Below are 20,277 nucleotides of genomic sequence, written 5' to 3' on the forward strand. Positions count from 1 at the left end.
AGGCTTTCTAAGTCTTGGCTCAAACAGCCTAGTCAGCTTCAGGTGGATTTGTATGGAGTAATGGCGCCATCTCATGGTCAGACGGACTATTGGAGGAGAGGAAAATCAGGAACAGTCAACATGGATTCACCAAAGGCAAGTCATGCCTGACCAACCTGATTGCCTTCTATGATGAGATAACTGGCTCTGTGGATATGGTGAAAGCGGTGGATGTGATATATCTTGACTTTAGCAAAGCTTTTGATATGGTCTCCTACAGTATTCTTGCCAGCAAGTTAAAAAAGTATGGATTGGATGAATGGACTATAAGGTGGATAGAAAGCTGGCTAGATTGTCGGGCTCAACGGGTAGTGATCAACGGCTCGATGTCTAGTTGGCAGCTGGTATCAAGTGGAGTGCCCCAGGGATCGATCCTGGGGCCGATTTTGTTCATCATCTTTATCAATGATCTGGATGATGAGATTAATTGCACCCTCAGCAAGTTCGCAGATGACACTAAGCTGGGGGGAGAGGTAGATATGCTGAAGGGTAGGGATAGGGTCCAGAGTGACCTAGACAAATTGGAGGATTGGGCCAAAAGAAATCTGATGAGGTTCAGCAAGGACAAGTGCAGAGTTCTGTACTTAGGAAGGAAGAATCCCATGCACCGCTACAGGCTGGGGACCAGCTGGCTAAGCAACAGTTCTGCAGAAAAGGACCTGGGGATTACAGTGGACGAGAAGCTGGATACGAGTCAGCAGTGTGCCCTGGTTGCCAAGAAGGCCAATGGCATATTGGGCTGTATTAGTAGGAGCATTGCCAGCAGATCAAAGGAAGTGATTATTCCCCTCTATTCGGCACTGGTGAGGTGACACCTGGAGTATTACGTCCAATTTTGGTCCCCATACTACAGAAGGGACGTGGACAAATTGGAGAGAGTCCAGCAGAGGGCAATGAAAATGATTAGGGGGCTAGGGCACACGACTAATGAGGAGAGGCTGAGGGAACTGGGGTTATTTAGACTGCAGAAGAGAAGAGTGAGGAGGAGATTTGATAGCAGCTTTCAATTACCTGAAGGGGGGTTCCAAAGATGATGGAGCTGAGAACAGTGGTGGCAGATGACAGAACAAGCAGCAATGGTCTCAAGTTGCAGTGGGGGAGGTCTAGGATGGATATTTGGAAACACTATTCCACTAGGAGGGTGGTGAAGCACTGGAATGGGTTACCTAGGGAGGTGGTGGAACCTCCATCCTTAGAGGTTTTTAAGGCCTGGTTTGACAAAGTCTGGCTGGGATGATTTAGTTGGGGTTGGTTCTGCTTTAAGCAGGGGATTGGACTAGATGACCTCCTGAGGTCTCTTCCAACCCTAATATACTACGATTCTATTATTATAATGCAGTGTTCCCGATGGCTCTCTAAAGGAATGGATCTTTCATCCATACACCTCATGGATTACGGGATAGGGTCCCAATCCTGCCTTCAGTTACACCCATAAAACACCCTTCAGAGTTTGGGGGACCCCTTGATCCTACTGAACAACTAATTCAGAGGGGGGGAAATCCATCCCCCCCTTCAGAGAATATGCAGGCTTTCCTGTTTGCAGGGGTCAGCTGCTGGACTGTAGGGGGCGCTGCCCTGAGATGGGGGCAAGGTAAAGAGATGCATGGATGGCTCAACAGCCCCCTGATTTCTGCAGCCCAGGGAGAAGTGTATTTAACAGCCTCCATCCTGAGCTGATCCCCTCAAGGGGAGGGGATGGAGAGGGCGTGATTCCTCGTGCTCCACTGTACACAGCCCTGTACATTATGGCCTCGCCGGGTGGGGCCAGACGCAGCAGCCGGGAGGGACAGCACTGCATTCTCAGTCACACACACGTGTGTTAGAGGAGGACAAAAGCCCTCCCCCATGAAGCAGAGCAGGGAACAGCCTAGGGGATCATGATCAGCAAAAATAAATCCCCTTCTGAGTCCCAAAAGGCTAATGGTCCTGATCCTCAAAGGCATTGATTCCGATGAGAGTTAGGTGCCTAAATGCCTTAGAGGATCCAGGACAATATCCCTCCAGTATGACATGCCGTATGTCCCAGTTAGCCCACTCCAGAAGCTCATCTGGAAACTCATGGCACCCAGTCACAAAACTCCTCTTGCCCCCAGGGGATATGAATCTCCTCCCCTGACCCCCCAGCTCTCAAGGCCACACATTCAAATCCAATTGTAAAGTCTTTCACAGACAACCTAGCACTTGGAAGCTGTGTCCAGAAGGCAGACGTCTGCCCCCTAGTGGTTATCTGAGAACTACACACTCATGCAAGCAGAGCAAGGACAGTACCATACACAGAGAGAGTCAGGGCCTGTGCAGATTGTGGGCAGGTTGTGAGCCCAGAGCAGCATGGCTCCCTTCGCAATTAACCCTGAGGGCTGGCAGATGGAATTTCCCTCTAATTAAAAAGCCCCTTTCAACACAGCCTGGAGTAGGTTGCACATGGCTCACAGCTTTCCAAACTGAGAACCCTGGACTGGAGTCACTGGGCATTTGAGCTCTCCCGGCTGCAGGGCATGGCCCTGCGCCCACTGAGCTGGGCACACAGAGAGGCATGAAGCCAAGGTGGAAATAAGCTCACAGGCCCTTCCTGCCAGACCACAGGATGGACAGGGTCTTGGAGATGCAGGGCACGATCACAGAGCAGTCCCAGGAACGCTGAACTAGGGCATCTCTGGTTTCGTGGGAGGACTTGGTGGGGGTCTCAGCTGTGCTGTCTCTGAGGCTGGAGAGCTCACAAAACGGTTCACTAGCCATTGGAGTTAAACCAAGGTGAACAAAAGTAAGCCAAACTGGTTTGTGTGTTCCCTGTTACCCCACAGCACTGCCCGCCCTCTGCCTCCTCTGAGGATCCCAGCCCAAATGCTCTGTGTAGGAAGGGACACACCAGCTCCCAGGGCAGCTACCTTTGTGCCAGTACCCAGAAACCCCTGCCGAAGTGGGGCAGGGAATCTCATCCACCAGGCACTGCCACTCATGGATTGTACTGGAGCCAGTTCAGCGCTGGTGCAAGGTCAGCCCTGGAGCGGCCCCTCCACAGAGCAGGGTCAGCACGGCCCCTGGCAGGGGAAGTTTCTGCCCTGCTGACTTATCCTGTCCCTAGTGGTAAGGGGACCTCAGTGTCCACAGCCCAGCCATGTCTTGGTCTCTGCTATGGTGAGCAGAAAGGCCGTGGGGGGCGATGGGCCCGTGGGAGTGTCCCCCCTGCAGCACCGAGATCCCCTGGCTGGGCGGTGGGACGGCTCTGGGGCGTAGCCACCCTGGGCTGGCAACAGCATGGCACAGGCTGCCCCGCCGAGCCCTACCTGTATGTATCCTCCTGTGCGCTTTGAGGTGGGAGCTTTTCGTGTACACCTTGTTGCAGCCCTCGAAGTCACACTGGTGAATCCGCCTCTTCTTCAAGTCGGGGGACTCAGCCCGTTGCATCCGAGCCACAGGCGACCGCGACCTGGGCAGGGGGAGACAGCAGTGTCACCCAGGGCTGGGTTCCTGGGGGCCCCACCCTCTCCCTCTGGGCTGGCACAGCCCCGCAGCAGACTATGCCTGACTCGCGGCAACCAGGGAACCATAGTCCCACCCCAGGGATGGCCTTACCCACCATAGCCGGATTCCACCCCCACAATGGGTAGCACCATGCCAGTGCCCTGGGCAGTCATTTAGGAAGCAGCTTTGTGCAGCCTCATCAACGTGGGGGAGGGGACGCCGATACTCCCTCCCCTGCTGGGAGGTGCCCAGGGTCATCATGGGCAGATATGGCATTGGAATGCTGAGACCCGAGGGCAGTGATGCTGCCAGGACACCCCCGTCATTGCTGCTGCAGGGTCCTGGCGGAGGAGGGACTGGCCCAATAGGCAAGCTCTGCTTCCTCCGCCCCCAGCCCCGTGCTACATAGGTGCCAATCCCAGCTCTATCACCAAGAAGTGGGCCCACCCCAGCCATAGTCCAGGGCAGTGTGTGGCTGGCACTCACTCTCTCTGCAGGTCCTGGAAGGGGGCGGAGCTGCTCTCCGTGACGCTGTCCTCACTGTCGCTGTTCATCTCCAGGGGGTACATGGAGCTGGGGTCAATTTTCACTGGGGAAGAAAGAGACCCACTGAAACCAGAGACAGCTCCAGAGCTACATCCCCTTGCTCTGTCCCCAGCTCTGCCCAGGGATCAAAGCCACTGCACCATGGGATAACGCTCCCTCCCCTGCTCTAGAACCCACAGGGTCCTTCCCTTGGACTGCAGGGATTGGTGGCCTCTCCCCTGCCCAGGCCTGTCTGTAACATTGGCCGCCCCAGCACCGGAGCCCTGAGTCCCCTCTGAATCCACCTCTCCTGCCCTTTGCCCAGTCAGAGGGACATGAGCCAGCAGCACAAGGGAGCTGTCTGGCACAGCAGGGGGATGGCACTGGATGGGGTGCAGAGGACTGGACAGACAGGGCAATTGGGGTGGTGGGGAAGGTTCCCAGCCTGAGCCCACAGCATTTCACCCAGCCCCAGAGCCCAGCTCCCCCCAGCTCCGGGGAAAAACCTGCTAATCTGTCTAGCGGGAAGCAGAGCCCCAAGCCAGCGGGGGTTGGCAGCATCTCAGCCCCCACCAGTCACTTGTAGAGGGCTGAGACAGGCCTACTCGTGCTCTGAGGGGCAGCGAGGCCTTCGACATGCCCAACACAGGAGTCGGTCACAGAGCTGGACAGGGACCAGCTCGCACCCCAGAGCAGGACATCTGGCACAGCTGATGGGGTTGGGGGAGGGGGTTGGCAGCCTGGACAGGGATGGGGCCCAACAGTTCCCCTGCCCATCCCTGGGATCCAGAACCAAACCCCGCGACCCAGGCCCACCCCCTCGTCCCCTCCCCACCTCCTGGGCGAGGCACTGGAGCATAGGTGCAGCCATCAGAAAGAGCTCCCCCTCCCCCCGCTCCTGGTTCATTTCAGCTACTCCCGCCCCCCAACTTCCACACGTGTCCCCAGCCAGAGGGGAACCAGCCAGGGCCTCCGACAGGAAGCGCCTGGGAGTTCTCTGCTCACCGGATGGGAGGCAGGAAGCGCTGGGAGTGGGGGGAGCCAGTCTAACTGGAACCAGAGCAGCCTTGGAGCCGGCCACAGGGGGGGCCTGGGAGGGGAGGTCAAGACCCCACCCTGCGGCGAGGGAGAAGGCAGCCTGCCAAACCCCCCTTCCCTTATTCCCCAGGATGGAGGGCAGACAGACAGCCTCCTCCCACGGCTGACTGACTCACAGCCACTCGACTGCAACTGCGGAGCCAGGCAGCTCCCCAGCACTGGCGGGCCCACCCCCGGGGCGGGAATTCCAGCTCTGCCATGCAGCTCCGGGCAGTGTGGGAAAGAAACGGGCGCTGAGCCCAAGGTGATGGGTGCAGCATGAGAACTGGAACAGATAGGGTGGAGTGGGGCCTGCCAGGCAGTTGTGAGGGGTGGCTGATCCCCTCCCCACAGTCGGGAACCACCCAGCGCCTACCAGTGCTGATCAGCCAGCTGGGAATCAAACCCACCCCCAAACACACAGAGAGCTGGGACCGAATCGCACCCATCCCCCAAACACAGAGCTGGGACCACGCCCAATCCTACCCCCAGCGTGCACACAGAGCTGGGAAACTCCCTTCCTCCAGCTCCAGTAGGAATCATGTTCATCTCTCAACTGGGAAAACTCCCCTCCCTCCCCCAAACAGGACCACCACCCTGCCCCCAACACACTTAGCCAGGAAATAGCCCATTCAGCACCTCCCCTCCATCCTCTCCAGGTGGTCCTGAATTCTGGGTATCCAGTTTCATAGGGCCCTGTTGGACATGCTAAGGGGCCCCAAGCCAGGCTCCCACGCACTGAGGCAACCAGAGTCAGGGACCACCTGTGAAAGCGTGGCTACATACCCACTCCTCTCCTGCAACTAGGGAGCCTCCCCTGGAGCCCCCCTCGACCAGTCCCATCAATCCCAGGCACACTGAAGTGCCCCTGCCAGGCGCTGAGTGCCGCCCCATACCCCCAGAGAGCAGCTCCCAGGGGGCCAGGGCTCCCAAAGAACAGGGAGGAAGCCAGCTGAGCCAGGCCTTTAGGGAGAGACCCCCTCCCACCTCCCTATCAATAGGCAGGGTCTGATGTGGCTGCACCTTCTCAGGGGCGGGCTCCTGGGCACACATGTTGTGGGTGCAGGGGGATGGTGCAGAGGATGGGGGAGATTCGGTGCGGCACCCCACATTGTGCAGGGCTAGGGCGTATGGAGAGGGAGCTGCGGGGCGAGTGGAGGGAATAAGGCTGGGAAAGGCGGGGGAGGGGAAGAAGAGGTCCAGAATACACTGGGGGAAATCCCAACTGCCTTGGAGAGAGCAGCTGGGGGACACAGGCTGCAAGCCCGCGACCTGCTGGCAGGGGGGATCAGAGATGGGACTCTCACAGACACCATGGGCTCTGGTCAGAGAGGGGCCAGCAGAGCAGATCCCGACTATGCTAGTGCAGCTGGGACACCCAACAGCCTTTCTAATCGCCAGGCTGGGCCTCGCCTTCCCAAGCACATGCTGCATTTCCTGGGAATTGACTGAGCACCCGGCAGGGCTGACACAAGCCCAGCTGGAACATGGAGTTAGACACCTAGCCCTGCTCCCAGGGAGTGGCTCCCTCTTGCTGGGTTTGAACTCGGAGCCCATGGAGAAGGGACTATCCACCTGCCACTACCACAACTGGCCACTTGAGGTCAGGGGAGCGTCATGCAGCATCATGCACCTACAGGCGAAGGAAGGAGGCAAGGCATTTGCCCGCTGGGCACCACGTGACACCTGCCCATTGCAGCAGTGCCGGCACGCCAGGCTTCCTCCAACACCCAGATAGACGGGCTTCATCACGCTCTGCAAGCGGAGCCAACAGGACCTTATGAAGCCCTGGCTTGGCTGCTGCTTTATGACGCTAGCCCTGGTGAAAGGTACCAGATGGACAGCTCTGCCACGGAAGTGGGTCAGCGGCAGGGCAATCTTCCCTCACGATGCCCCCAGCTGACGTGCTTCAGCCCTGCCCAGGAAGGATCCCATCTCCAGGGGTCCAGTCTCCATGGTCCAATCTGTCCATGGCTGGGCCAGTTCCGGGATCTCTCCACAGCTCTGCCAATATCCCTCAAATCCCAAACTGCTGCTTCACCCTGCTAGTCCAGCCCAGGGCTCCCCAAACCTGACCCACAACCCCGCTCTCCCATCTCCCTGTAGTTCCTGCTCTGGGCTTCCCTATCCACTGATCTCTGCCAATGCTCCTCAAATCCTGCCAACACTCCTCAATCCCAACCCACAGCCCTGAGGAAGGGAAGTGAGCCCTTACCAGATCCCGCGTTCTTGCCATCGCCGCCGATGAGGGGCACGGTGATGGCGGCGGTGACCCCGTCTGCGGGCATGGTGGTGTAGACCACGGGCAGGGACTGCACCACCACTGGGATGGTCTGTAGATTGCCCATCTTGCTGGGCAGGTTGACCGAGGGGATTGTGTGGATGACGTGCAGGATCTGCTGGCCCCCGCTGCCCTGCGTGGAGGCCAGGATGGAGCCAGGGGACAGCACGGCAGGGATGGCGGACGAAGAGCCCAGCCCCGTGGATGACATGGAGACCACAGGGGCCTGGATGGGTGGTGCCACCAGCATGGGCGAGGACCTGATGGAGGAGGGCAGCAGGGTGGAGGACTGAAGAGACACCTTGGGCTTGTTGAGTGACAGGTCCACGGGCTCGGCCTGGGGCTGGTTGCAGTCGCTGGCCAGCAGCTCTTCAGGGGGCTCCGTCTTTATGTCGGTCAGCAGCACCGGGGGCTCTATGGAGCTGTCCTCCAGCAGCGATGAGGAGCTCATCTTGGGCAGCACCTTACTCTGGACTGAGCCTGCAGCCTGGGAGAGACAAGAGATCAACAATGAGGGCACCAGGGTGTGGACTGAGTGAGGCCAGCACATGGCACTTCCCAAGCCCTCCACTGGGAGGCGCTGAAGCAACTGGGAAGGGGGAAGCTGCCCCACACCCTGGGAGGGAGGGAAATACCAGTGTCCCCCATTTTACTCATGGGGAAATTGAGGCACAGAAAAGGGGAAGTGACTTTCCCAAGGTCACCCAGCAAATCTAGGAACTGAACCCAAGTGTCCAGATTCCCAATCTAGTTCCCCACCCACTGGGCCACACTGCCCAGCATGACATAAGCTCCACACAGCAGGGTCAAGGAAAACGGAAACGCATCCCAGCACTATAGCTAGTCACGGACAGACACACACAGGGCACTGGCTCTGTGGCGGGGTAGGGAAGGGTGAGGTAGCTGGAGCCAACAACTTCTTCCAAGTCATTTTGCTGGCAGATCGCAAGCGTCTCCCCCGGCACAGACTCACTATACAGGGGACAGGAGGTAGCTGGACTGCGTGCATCAGACACACAGCAGAGCTCAGCCTCTCAACGCCCATCTGTCCAGGTACTGCCATGGCCGTGCTCTCTACAGCATTGGAGCATCTGGGGAGGCAGGGGCCATCACTCCCATCTTCGAGATAAGGAAATTGAGGCACAAAGGGGGAGAGCAGGTTTCCCATTGGTCACAGTGAATCACTGGCAAAGCTGGGAGGGAGTGCCGGAGTCCTGGCTCCCAGTCCTGTGCTCAGACCATGCTGTGGGCATGGGCATCACACCACTAAGCACCACACTGGATTAGAAGAGAGAGCAGATGCCGGAGACAGTCACCCTGCCATGTTGCAACGCAACCCCAGACGTGCCATGGTGTGGGTGGAAGAACCTTTGAATTAACCCTTGCGCTTCCAGAAGGCTAGCATTACCCGCACGCCCACCAACATCCTCCCTCGGGAATGCGGTATGAGAAACAGCAGCTTTCATGGGGTAAGCTTGAGAAATTCCTATTCTGGCTTTTTCTGCATTTCGTTTTTAAAAGGAAAGAACCCCTGCCCCGCCAGTTCCAATGGAATGATCCTTCCAATGCACCCAGCTGGTCTGGCATCCCCTCAGCCAGGGGATAGGAGGAAAGAGTCATTCACTGTATGTGTGCCTGTGTGCATGCAGGGAAGGGAGCCCAGATTCGGTGGGAGGGGAGACAAGGAGTGAATCTGGGTCATGGGATGAGCCATTTGGAACCTAAGCATCGGGACCCGGAGCCAGCCGGGTGGAGCAGCCACACAGAGCTGGCAGAGGGCCACTAGGCTTTAGGCTCCCGGTCTGAGTCAATGATTCTCTCTCTTTCCCATTGCTTCAAAGCAGGGCACTTGCTAAAACACCTGACAAACACCCCATGGATGCTGCCCCGGGGTACCACTTTACCGAGCTTCCTGGTGTAGGGAGAAAAGAGGGGAGAAGGGGGAGAGGGATGACTTCAATCCACAGCAAATCCCTCCCTCCCCTGCCACTCTAGAGCAGACGAGGGGGGGTGGGGTGGGGTGGGGAGGAAGCACAGCTCCAGGCAGCTCCAAAGCCCTGGCCTTTGAGATCAAATGTGCTGGACATGCTGACCAAAGTCAATCAGAAAATGAGACTCCCTGCCCACCCGCCAGTGCAGCCTGGTTTCCTGGCTAGGCCTGCTGCAGGGCGTGGGGATGGCTCCATGACTCTCTCCTGTAGGGAGACTGCCACATTCTGCAACATGCAATCAGCTCATCTTACACAATGCTTCTGTCACAATCCAGGGCAACTGCACCTGTAGCCAGGGCCCCCACCTGTTAGGTTCCTCAGCCATCCCCAGTCTTGGGTGCAGACCCGCATCTTGCTCCCTCCTGGCTAGGGTTTTCCAGGCTGCACAGCTCCCTGCCTGAACTGGGATATTCTGAGCAAGCCAGCCTGCCTGAACAGGCCAGCATCTGCTCTTTGCTTGCTCTCCGAAGAGCTGGAATTGCCAGCAATAACAAGCTACCATGCAGCTCTAAGCAAGCACATTTATTCTTAAGGTAAAAGCATCACAGAGACCATGTCTTAAAAACAGTAAAAGAACCTATACACATGCTTACCAGAGCTCACTCACAACTCCAAGGAGGGCTCTGATAGGAATCAGTCCTCCAAACCCCCCACCACAAGATCTTTCCTTTGGTTACAAGTATATAATAGTCCTCAGTCAGAATCAGAACAGTTCAGTCTGTCCTTTGGTCTTGGCCTCATGTAACAGGTGATCAGCAGACAGAGGTCCACCCACTGCAAAGACTGGGTTTGTGCATAACTGGGAGTAGGGAATTGCATTTATCTCCCCCTAGAAATTTCCCAGCAAAACCACTTCACATATATTGTCTCACAAGACCATTTGTGTCTGCCACATTGTTCAGTATAGTCCTTGGATCATCCAGGCCCATAATAATACTTAACCTTTACAACTACTAGAACAAACTCCAAAGATACTTAAACTTAATTCAATAAGGTTTTTCCAAGGATACTACAGGAAATCACCATGTCTGTCACAACCTCTCATCCCACAGGGCCCCACTATACACAGGCAGCAAATGCAGCCACTTCTGGGGTTGAGAGTAGCGGCCCATGAAAACACAGCACAAAGAGATGAGACGAGAGAACAGGAGTATGTTACAAAGGATATAGGGGCAACCACAGAGGGCCAAGGAATTCTGAATATCATGCAAAGCGGAAAGGACCCGGGTGACAAAGTCTCATCTGAAAAAATTCCACCCAACCCAGCAAAACGTGGTGGAATGCCACTGATGCACCTGGGAAGTTTAGTTTGGCTGACTTGACTCTGCCAGGATCTGAACCGACCCTTGAAGAGAAACAAAGCAGTTCAATCAGTAAGTCATCCCTTCAGTGCTGAGTTAGCCACTGGAGTAACTGACACTGACGAGCTAGACTCGGGTTGAGCACTGCACTGAACACCTCTACATAGCGGCATCTTTTGCCGTAAGCATCCAGAAGAGGCTGCTTAGCCTAGTGCTTAGCTATTTGATGAGTAGGACAAGAAAAGGGTGATTTTTCAGTTCCCCACAAGCTGCTCCCTGGAACGCTCTAGGTGTGATTGCCAATCACTATTTGGACACCTTCCACCCCCAGTGACCTTCAGCCATCAGCCTGTGGGTTATGTAATGCTGCAGGAGTAAGGCTAGCACGTGTGTGGATTTTGTTTAAAGGGCAGCTCACGTCAGAGAGTCATTCGCTCCTTGAGTCAGATCTGCTTCTGACACAAACAAGTTGCTATTCCTGTTCACCCGGCAAAGCCAAGATGGCGGCCTGCATTCTAGTCAACCTCATGTATCATCAACACCATTGCAGCCGATTGCAGCTCCCAGCTTGCCATACGGCAGAGAAGCTGAGTGGATTTTCTGATCCCAGGCCTGGTGGTTAGAAATGTCATCTCCTGCCATGCCAAGCTGATGGGAAAGCCCCTTGGGAGGCCAGGAAGCGCCAGAGAGACCCAGGAAGCAGAGACACCGAGTAACAACATGTCGCTTCTGATTGGAGCATTCGTTGACACCAGCTTGGGGCCAATGTGTAATGCCAACATGCCACGTGTGGGCTAAGGATTGCACTAGGTCATCACTGTGCTGGCTGCATATAGGTGAGGGTAGCCTGGGAACTGGACTCCAGCTACCCTCTTCAATGGGGGGGATGGAGGATCTTGTGCTATGAGGCTCTCCTGAGACCCACTGGCATGGCACCCAGATCTGCCTGCTTCTGCCCAAGATAGAAAACGGGGTGCAAAATTGTAGACACCTCACTATTGGTCTCTCAAGGGCTAAGCACTCTCAACTCCCACTGACTTGAATGGCAGGAAGAAACGCTCAGCACCTCCCAGTATCAGGCCGCAGAGCCCTATGGCTCCGGGGCAGCCTGTAAAGAATGCAGGAACATACTGACAGCATTCAATAAGGTGTGTAACACCTTGGACGAGGGCTCCCAGGCCCAGCCACCACATCCGTGGAGTTACACTGCTCCCAGTTCAAGCCAGCAGGGGAGAGGGAGGTGGTATTACTTGCTGGTTGGTGCAGATGAACTTGAGTCAGGACACCTGGATTCTATCCCTGCCTCAGTCACTGTGTGACTCACTCTGTGCCTCAGTTTCCCCACCTGTAACATGGGTCAGGTGATACTCAGCTGCCTGGCAAGAGGTGGCATAAGGTTTAATTAACATTTGGGAAATGCTTTGAGGCCCTCGGCTAGAAATGCAGGTAATGTTTCCACAGAGCAATCTAATCCCATGATTCCCTTTGCGGGGACATGGAAATACCCGGCACTTCCATTGGAGGAGAGCTTTCTTCATAGGCGCTCATTGACCTGCCCCTCTCCACACTGACACATCCCATCCACCTTTTACATACATAGTTTACCAAGGCACAGAGGTGTGACTGACCAGCCAAGGTCACACAGCGACTCCAGGGCAGATCTGGGAATACAGCCCGGGCCTTCCCACTCCCAGCCTGGGCTCTAACCACAGCCCTGCCCCGCCCAAAACAGCAGACATCCCAAGAGCAGTCCTCAGGACACTTCCCCCTTGATTTCTGATGTGCTGTCTGGTCCTGTTCAGCGAGAGTGGGTCGGGGGCGGGGTGAGGGGGGAAGCTTGGCAGAGGGATTACGCTCAGTAAATCCTCTGTATGGATGGACGCACTCCCTCCCCAAAGCATGGACAGATTTGGGATAGCAACAGTAATGTGGGGCACAGATCAAGGCTCCTCCATCCTGCTTGCTGGCTTTTCCAGCAGCAGCAACTCACTCCTAGCTCTTTGGCAGAGAAAGAAGCAGAGGGAAGCGGGAAAGGGTAACGCTGGGAAGGGGAGGGAGATGGAGACAACCCCCGCTCAGCTGGGAGGTGGCACAGAATGGCTTGACACTAGGGAGGAGGGAGTCACTGGGGTTTGGAGGAGGCGACTCAAGAAGGGGGTGCTGAGATTTTATGCCGTAGGGAACATTAAATAATTGGTACTAACCCGCCTCCCCCTGAACACCACAATCTATTGGCAGCCTCAGCAGAGGCATGGTGACACCCTGGAGATGGAGCTCCCCTCTAGATCAGGGTGGGCAGGGAGGAGCCGACGTCACCGAGCCTGTCCCCATTCTGGGGATATAGAGGCCTCCAGCGCTGGCACCCAGGGGCCTTTCACGAGCACTGCTGCATTCACTTTTGAAAGAGTAGCCCCTCCCCCTCCCTTTGCCCAGCAATGCCCTCCAGCCAAGTGCAGTCTGAACCAGCCCTGACAGTAGCCAGGGGAACGTATTCTCTGCCTGACCCAGGAATCCAGGTGCTGGGAGCTTGCCAGAAGAGCTGGGTGCCCTGGCTCTGAGCCAGAGAGAGACCCACTTGAGGAGGGGCCAGGCTACTGAAGACCAGGGTCTGCTAGTAGATTTCCATGGCTAACATGGTATGATGCTAGCAGGGCCCCAGAAGCGTCTGATCAGGGCATTTCTGTGCCATGAGAGCGGCTGGCGTGGTTCATCTCATTGCAGGCTGGTACCTGCATTGCTGGGCATTAAGAATGTGAAAGGTCTCCTAATGAACCTTAGTCCTAACCCGCATCACACCTTACTATTCCAGTCCTGTGCTTCTTCGCCTCACACTGCTGTCCGCTGCCCCTCAATCCCAACCCATACCCCCCACTCCCATCTCACCCCTTGGTGCCCTGGGCTCCCCGCCCATTGCTCTCTGTTGCCCATCAATCAACCCACAGCCCCCCACCTAGGAGTCCTGGGCTCCCCACATTTTGCTCTTTGCTGCTACTTGATCTAGACTTGCTGGTTGTGAGTGCAGGTCCAGTCCTAACCCCTATGCAGCTCACTCCAGACCAGCACCACTGCCATTCCACACCCAAGCTTCTGGATCGGAACTAGGGAACCGGGCCAGCCTGCAGAATGGTTTTGCAGGGACTGTGACGAGGCTACCATGGTGGATCTCATGCAGGACCTCTGTGAGGATGTGAGCCTTGATCTCTGAAGGCAGAAAGCCAGGGCACTGACCCACCACCTCAGACTGTAGTGCAGGCCCCGAGCAAGGGGGAGATGGCTGTGTGTGCACTTTTGGGGCAATGGGGGGCAGGGGGGTTCTGCATCATACAAACACCAGCCCCACTCCTATGTAACCAGACCCCTGCCCCACTGGCTCTGGATGCCAGCCCGCCCAGGGCACTGTGCTCCAGTGGAGGGCCTGGGCTGGGAAGAGGCAGCAGATGGAGCTCACGCATGCTGAGCCTCCACTGGGGGGGAGTGGGAGGGAGAGAAGGAACAAAAAGCATCCCCCAGCAGACCCCCAAGGCATGGAACAGGCCTGCGGGTTGCCATGAGAACTAGATCATGGCTGTGCATCCAGGGAGCAGCTCATATGTCCACACTCCATGCCCCTGCAGAACGGCCAGAGGTCACTGGGGCAGATCCAACTCTTCCCTCCCAGCCCCGCCAAGCCACCCACCTTTTTGGCCCTATGGTTACACCTTAGGGCTGCGGGGGGGATCCCGTCCCCAGCCCCAAGGTTAAAGGACATGGCCAATCATAGCCCAGAGCAGCACGGGCGAGGTAGTGGGGTGCTCAGCTGCCCCCTGGCAGCAACTGGGGGGTTCCTGGGTGGACCAAGGTGGAGCTGGGCTCAGAATCCTGGGCTCTATTCTGAGGCTCCCATAAACTTTTACTTGTCAGCTTCCAAAGGGGCCCCCCGACAGACCAGGTTGCCATCCCCTTCTGATCGTTAGCAAGGCAGCCACACCGTCCCCAGGCTGAGCACACTGGCATCGAGTACAAGACGAACCAGCTAGGGCCTGCAGCCTGCGCATGGATCAAGAGAGGCAGCTGGGGAGAGCACTGGATCGGTTTATTGTCCCTGCAGCCCCAAGAGATGGGCCAGGTGGGGTCGGCCCATGGCCCACGAGGAGATGACCCTCATGGAGCTTGCAGAACATTTGCCCATTGCTGGCTGAGAGGGAGTGCTGCGATGAGAGAGGACGAGGGCTCCCGCCCAGGCCAATTCGACTCCTATAAGGGGGGCACCAGCTGCCCCTCCCACAGGAGATACAAGAGCAGGGGGTGAGCAGCGATATCCCCTCCCTGCTCACTAGGGGGTGCCCATACCTCTCCCTCAAAAGATTCAGTGGGGAAGTCAGCACCGTGCTCCTCTGGGGCTGCGAAGGGGCCCCACAGCCTGGCTACGTGGCACAGAGATGTCCTCCATAGTGGGTGGGTCCAGCTGGCAAGAGGGGAATGGGGAGAAGTAGGAGTTCACTATCTAGGCAAAGCTGTGCTGAGCATCTCCTTGGGGGCGCATCCCCTATCGCTTTCCAGGCTGCTGAGGAACACAAGAGAACCCCATGCAGCCCTTGGCCAGCAGGATGGGGACTGGGAGAGGGTTTACCTCAGGCACATTAACCCTTCAGGCATGGTGGTGAGTTGCACCAGAAGGTGGCTGGGTTGTGAGGGGAGGTCATTGTCCCAGGGAAGAAGAGGTCTGCAGCCAGGAGGCTGGACTGGGAGCCCAGGGTGGAGCCGGTTTTACCCCCAGCTTGGCTGAGCACTAAGAAGCAGCAGGGACTCAGTGGCAGCAGAAGTTGGCACCACCTGGCATGGAGCCCAGGAGTGCTGGCGGCTGATGCTCAAGTGAGGGGAGGAGCAGGAGGAGCGCCAGCCGCCCAAACGCTTGCAAAGGCTGCGGGCGTGGCTGGGAGGGGAGGCATGGCCAGGGGCGCCAGGGGCTCAGACGCAGCCCTCTCCTCAGATCCCAAACAGGGGGTGGGGGCATGCTGGGAGGAGATGGTCAGACTAGTACCCTAACCCAGCCCTGACCTCACATGCATGAACCGCCCTCCCCAAGTCATCTCTGCGCGCCCAGGACCCTCTCCATATAGGCCACTGCTCTGGATAGGTGCACTGTCCTGGGTGGCTCTGATGTGCTGCCTGGCTGCGGCCCAAGCCCTTGCAGCCAGCCTAGTGACAAAACAAAACCTTCCCTTGGCAGGCAAGCCGAGGCGGGCCCAACCCATGGCTGTCACTCCCTGAGCGGAGCCACCCACACAGAGATCCTGTTGAGAGCTTGCCTGGCTGCCTTCTTTCCCCCTCCCTGCTCCCTCTGGCAGCCACCTTAGCCCCACCGGCTATGTGCAGCTCCAGGCTCTGCTCAGGGCTTCAGCCAGGCCAGGGATTAGCTGCGCTCTGCAGGCCTTGCCTGCCCCCCAACAGTTATAGACAGAGCTGGGCTTGAATCCCAGGGGGGTTAGAAGCCTCCCGGTTCAAGCCACCCACCCCACAGTCTACAGACTGGCTGATCCACCCCCAGAGCCCTTCTCCGCCACAGCCCATCCGACACCCCTTGAGATTTATGGCCTCATTCAGCCATCCCTCCGCTTCCCTTCCCATCTGCTTTCCACACCCAGGCCCCTCCAGCCAGGCAGAGCACAGATTTCCCTTTGATCCAGGCCCCCCACCTATCCCCAAGCCTTTTATCTCCTGGTGAGCCCTGCCTCTCCTGTCAGTCCCACTCTGTGCAGCACAGGTGTCTCTGACAAAACCATCCATGACAGTTGCTGTCAGGCCTTTCGCTTCACACCCTTCTCCAAAACCAGACACCAGGATGGGATTTCACAGAGCACCCCCTGTATCCTCCCTGTTAACTCCTTCCTGCCTGCGCTGCTCTGCTCATCACTGAGCAAGCTGCCCCATGCTGTTCTCTGCCCCCTCTACTGCCAGGGGCTCAGTGCATCACTCCCACCAGCGTCCAAGCTAGAGAGAACAGGGGCTGGATCCAAGAGTGGAAGCAAGCTGTTATAGTCAATCAGGCATTACTGCTCTGGGCCACCAGAGACAGCACATGGCCAATGCAGGCCAACTCTCAGTGGGAACATCAAGGGGCCACCATTGAAAAGATCCATAGATGCCTCCAATGATATACCAGTCTGAACTCGCAGAGACATTTGGGCCTGCAGAGCCAGGCTAGAAGTCTCACAAGCCCAGCCTCTCGTGGTATTTCTGCATGTTCAGGGGCTGGAGGAAGCAGTATGAAATATACAAAGAGTAATGGGGACAAAGGGTATGTGTGTGAGAAGTTACGGATTGAGTCTTGGGCAAACGGGCAGAGTCAGGCTGGTTCTGTTTGACCTAGGCAGAATCCATGCACAGAGCAAACCTACCTACGCCAAAGGAAGTTGGCAGGAGCAGAGCCTTTCAAGGCCCCGTACGCACAAACTGTTAACCGTTAGGAAGCTTACTTAACACAAACATATGTGGATAGGATTTTGTGAGTTTCAGTTCTAAGGGTATTTCTATCCCCTTGAGCAGTGAGTGAATTTAAAAATTCCCTGGCTGGGATTCCAAATATCGAAGCTTTGAGCTACGGTCAGAGGGAAACAGACTGGAGACGAAACGTGAAACTGACCAGCCCTGTTCCGAAGTGCCTGACGAGTTGAAATTGAAGCCAGCTGCCTCAGCCATTAAAAGGAAATTCATGGTTAAAGCTATTTTGTTACAAATCTAATCTGTTAGCAGGAATACCAGGAGCATAGGAAGCACCAGACTGGATCAGACCAGTAAGTCCACCCAGCCCGGTATCCTGTCTCTGACAGGTTTCAGAGTAGCAGCTGTGTTAGTCTGTATTCGCAAAAAGAACAGGAGTACTTGTGGCATCTTAGAGGCTAACAAATTTATTTGACCATAAGCTTTTGTGAGCTACAGCTCACTTCATCAGATGCATTCCAATGGATGCTTCAGAGAGATGTGCAAGATACCCCGCCCCCCCAAGAGACAGTTATGGGAGAACGTGCCCCTACATGATATTTCTTCCCAGCCCCCACGGTTATGCTTTGAAGCAGGAGGGTTCATACCCCACTCTGGAGTTTATTGAAGGAAGATTTTTTTTTTTAAACCACATACCTTAAGAAGGGGAAGAAAAAAAAAAAAAAAAAGGAGTGAGGGCCCCAACAGGCTATCGGGCAAGGATGTCAAAGGAAGCTGAATTGAGCCCCCAAAAGAGCATGTGCTCTCCAGCTAAGGCAGAGCTATTCACTGCCTCATAGTGCACAGATCCCTGTGGGGATTAGGGGATGTGCAAGAACCAAGATATGCTGGTTTGGCATTTCCTTGCAATCACCTGGAAATCCAGCCAGAATGGCTCTACATGCATAGCCGGGGAACAGCAGCCTCTGTCAGCTAGCTCTGAAATCATCAGCTGCGAGCACCATCCCCTCCTGCAGCTCAGCGCAGAGGAGAGGGGTTAGACAGGAAGTTGCTATGGGCTACAAGGAGCTGTAGCTTTCAACCAGCAAGTGGGATGCATGTGCCAGAGATCATCAGTCTTTAACCACTAGGGGACTCCAAAGCAGCATAGGAATCCTGCAGCCCTCAACTGGGGGCCTCTGATTTAGGGATACCATTCCCTGGTTATTGACCCAAATTGCCAGGCTGTGTTTGATGCAGTCAGAACTGACTGAGTGTGTGTCATAGTCCCTATATATTATCGGCAAAAGGAGATTCTCTGTGAGCTCAACGGGTATTGGTCTGTGCTGTTGGAGCATCACAGTTGCTACCAATTAGTCACAGCATGTGGCCCTGGGAGGCTGTGGAACAGGACTATGAATTCCTAGACAACACAGGCTTATTATAACAGTCCTCAGCCCACCACTGAGCAAGCTGTGTCCCAACAGCCCCAGAAATGGAGGATTGGGAACCTGTCCTGGAGCCCCAGGTTAGGAACCCAGCAGGCTCCTTTGAAGGAGGTGCCCTCCAGGAGCACTTACAAACCTGCGTCAACCTCCCCGGGACAGTGTGAACGGGGAGCCCAATGCCCCTCAAACGAGTGAGGGGGGAGCTGCTTTTAATGTACGATCAGAGTCACAAATGAACAGCAACAGACTCCAGACCCGATCCCTCATGCAGAGGCTGGGAGGCACAGAGAGGGGCGATGCAAAGGGCTGCCAGCCAGGCTTGTGGCCTGCGAGCAGGAGTTCACCCGGCATGAAGAGGGTCTGGAAATCCCTGTGTGGTCAACACCATGTCATCCTGCTGTAGTGCTGCCTCAGTGCATTGCCATGTGGCCCTGTGATTCCAGGGGTCCGGGCTCCAGCTGTCCCTTTCAGCAGTGACTCACAGTGCACTATATCATGCAGAGCCAGAAAACATTCGGAGCACAGACGCTTAGTGTGGACAAAGCCAACAGAGCATATTGATCCCACAGACAAGATACAGAGACCCCACAGAAAACCCATTTAGAAGGACCCCCACAAGATGTGCTACAACAGTTGGTAGCAAACTAGCAGCCCAGTCCAGTCTTCCAACCAGCTTCAGCGACCTTACCATGGGGCTAACAGTCACCCCAGGTTCCAAGATGGGCAATGGGGCCTCACAGCAGGGAGATCCCAGACTCCCAGCACCAAGTGTCAAAGGTCATGGAGACCAAGCCAAGGGTTGGATTCAGAAGTGGCTCCAAAGGAGGAAACATTGCGAGTGCTTTCAGATCCCAGGGATCAGCAGAGATGGAGATGCCAGGAAATTACAAGCCAAGAAACAGCAAAGCTCTTTATATTGGAGGTTAACAGCACTGGGAGGACAAGCATTTCGCACCAAAGCATTCCACAGGCTCAGCACAAACACACCACAGCTCCTGAGCATAAACGTGGGGCTTGAAATCCAGTCTGCAGAATCCTAGCAGTGTATTTATAACATGTTCATTGCTGGGGTATCCGAGCTCAGCCCAGATGAGAGTTTCCTAGCCTGTTCTCGCTATTTCCTCGGGGACACAGGAGGTGGATCCATGCAGAGCACAGAAGACCACACCAGACCTGACACAGAGCCAAACCTACTGATCCACACCCCTGCACTTCAAAGCCCTGGCTCCTTCCTAAAGCAAGAGATGAGGCCCATGGAATGGAATTGTCTTTCCATTCTGCTTCAGCTTCACCTTTCTCCTCCCCCACAAACCCCCCACATACAGACAGCACCAAGGAGGAAAAAACAAACATAGGAGCTGCATTAACATACTGCACCCCAAAAGACCCTATCAGACATAGGATTCGCACCGCCTGCAACAGCCTCATTCCCCACATTCCCTCTCGCTGGCATCCAGCAGAGATTCAGGAATCACACTCAAAGCCACAGAAGCTTACATTTCTATAGTGCTCATCCCCAAGGGCCCTTCCACACAGAGATGCAGCCACCACTGGAGTGAAACGTGGCCACTGTTCAACAGCAACATTCCACAAGAGTTCAGGACAGGAAGTGCCAGAACAGAGCGCGTCAGATCATCCAGTTTGACCCGCTGTATATCACATCAAGCCCAACACCCAGAATTTAGCCGAAGTACTACAGCCCATGGGCAGAAATCAGGAGGGACCAATGTGCACCAATGCCATGGCCCCTCCAA

The 20,277-nt window shown here is 55.9% G+C and overlaps 1 protein-coding gene across 5 annotated transcripts in view; it reads right to left on the reverse strand.

Moving 5' to 3' along the window:
* KLF8 (Kruppel like factor 8) overlaps positions 1-20,277 on the reverse strand; it is a 92,344-nt gene that overhangs the window by 9,000 nt on the left and 63,067 nt on the right. For all 5 annotated transcript variants that reach the window (XR_006274163.1, XR_006274162.1, XM_038415573.2 and 2 more), the window contains 3 exons: positions 7,319-7,871; positions 3,988-4,090; positions 3,324-3,466 (listed from right to left, as the gene is read on the reverse strand). Coding sequence is in view for 3 of the 5 variants with exons in the window: in XM_038415573.2 (XP_038271501.1) it covers positions 3,324-3,466; positions 3,988-4,090; positions 7,319-7,871 (799 nt within the window). In the remaining 2 variants the exon portion in view is untranslated. The remainder of the gene's footprint in view (positions 1-3,323; positions 3,467-3,987; positions 4,091-7,318; positions 7,872-20,277) is intronic.

The sequence above is a fragment of the Dermochelys coriacea genome, chromosome 9 (genome assembly GCF_009764565.3).
Source record: "Dermochelys coriacea isolate rDerCor1 chromosome 9, rDerCor1.pri.v4, whole genome shotgun sequence".
In the NCBI taxonomy this organism is placed as follows: Eukaryota; Metazoa; Chordata; order Testudines; family Dermochelyidae; genus Dermochelys; species Dermochelys coriacea.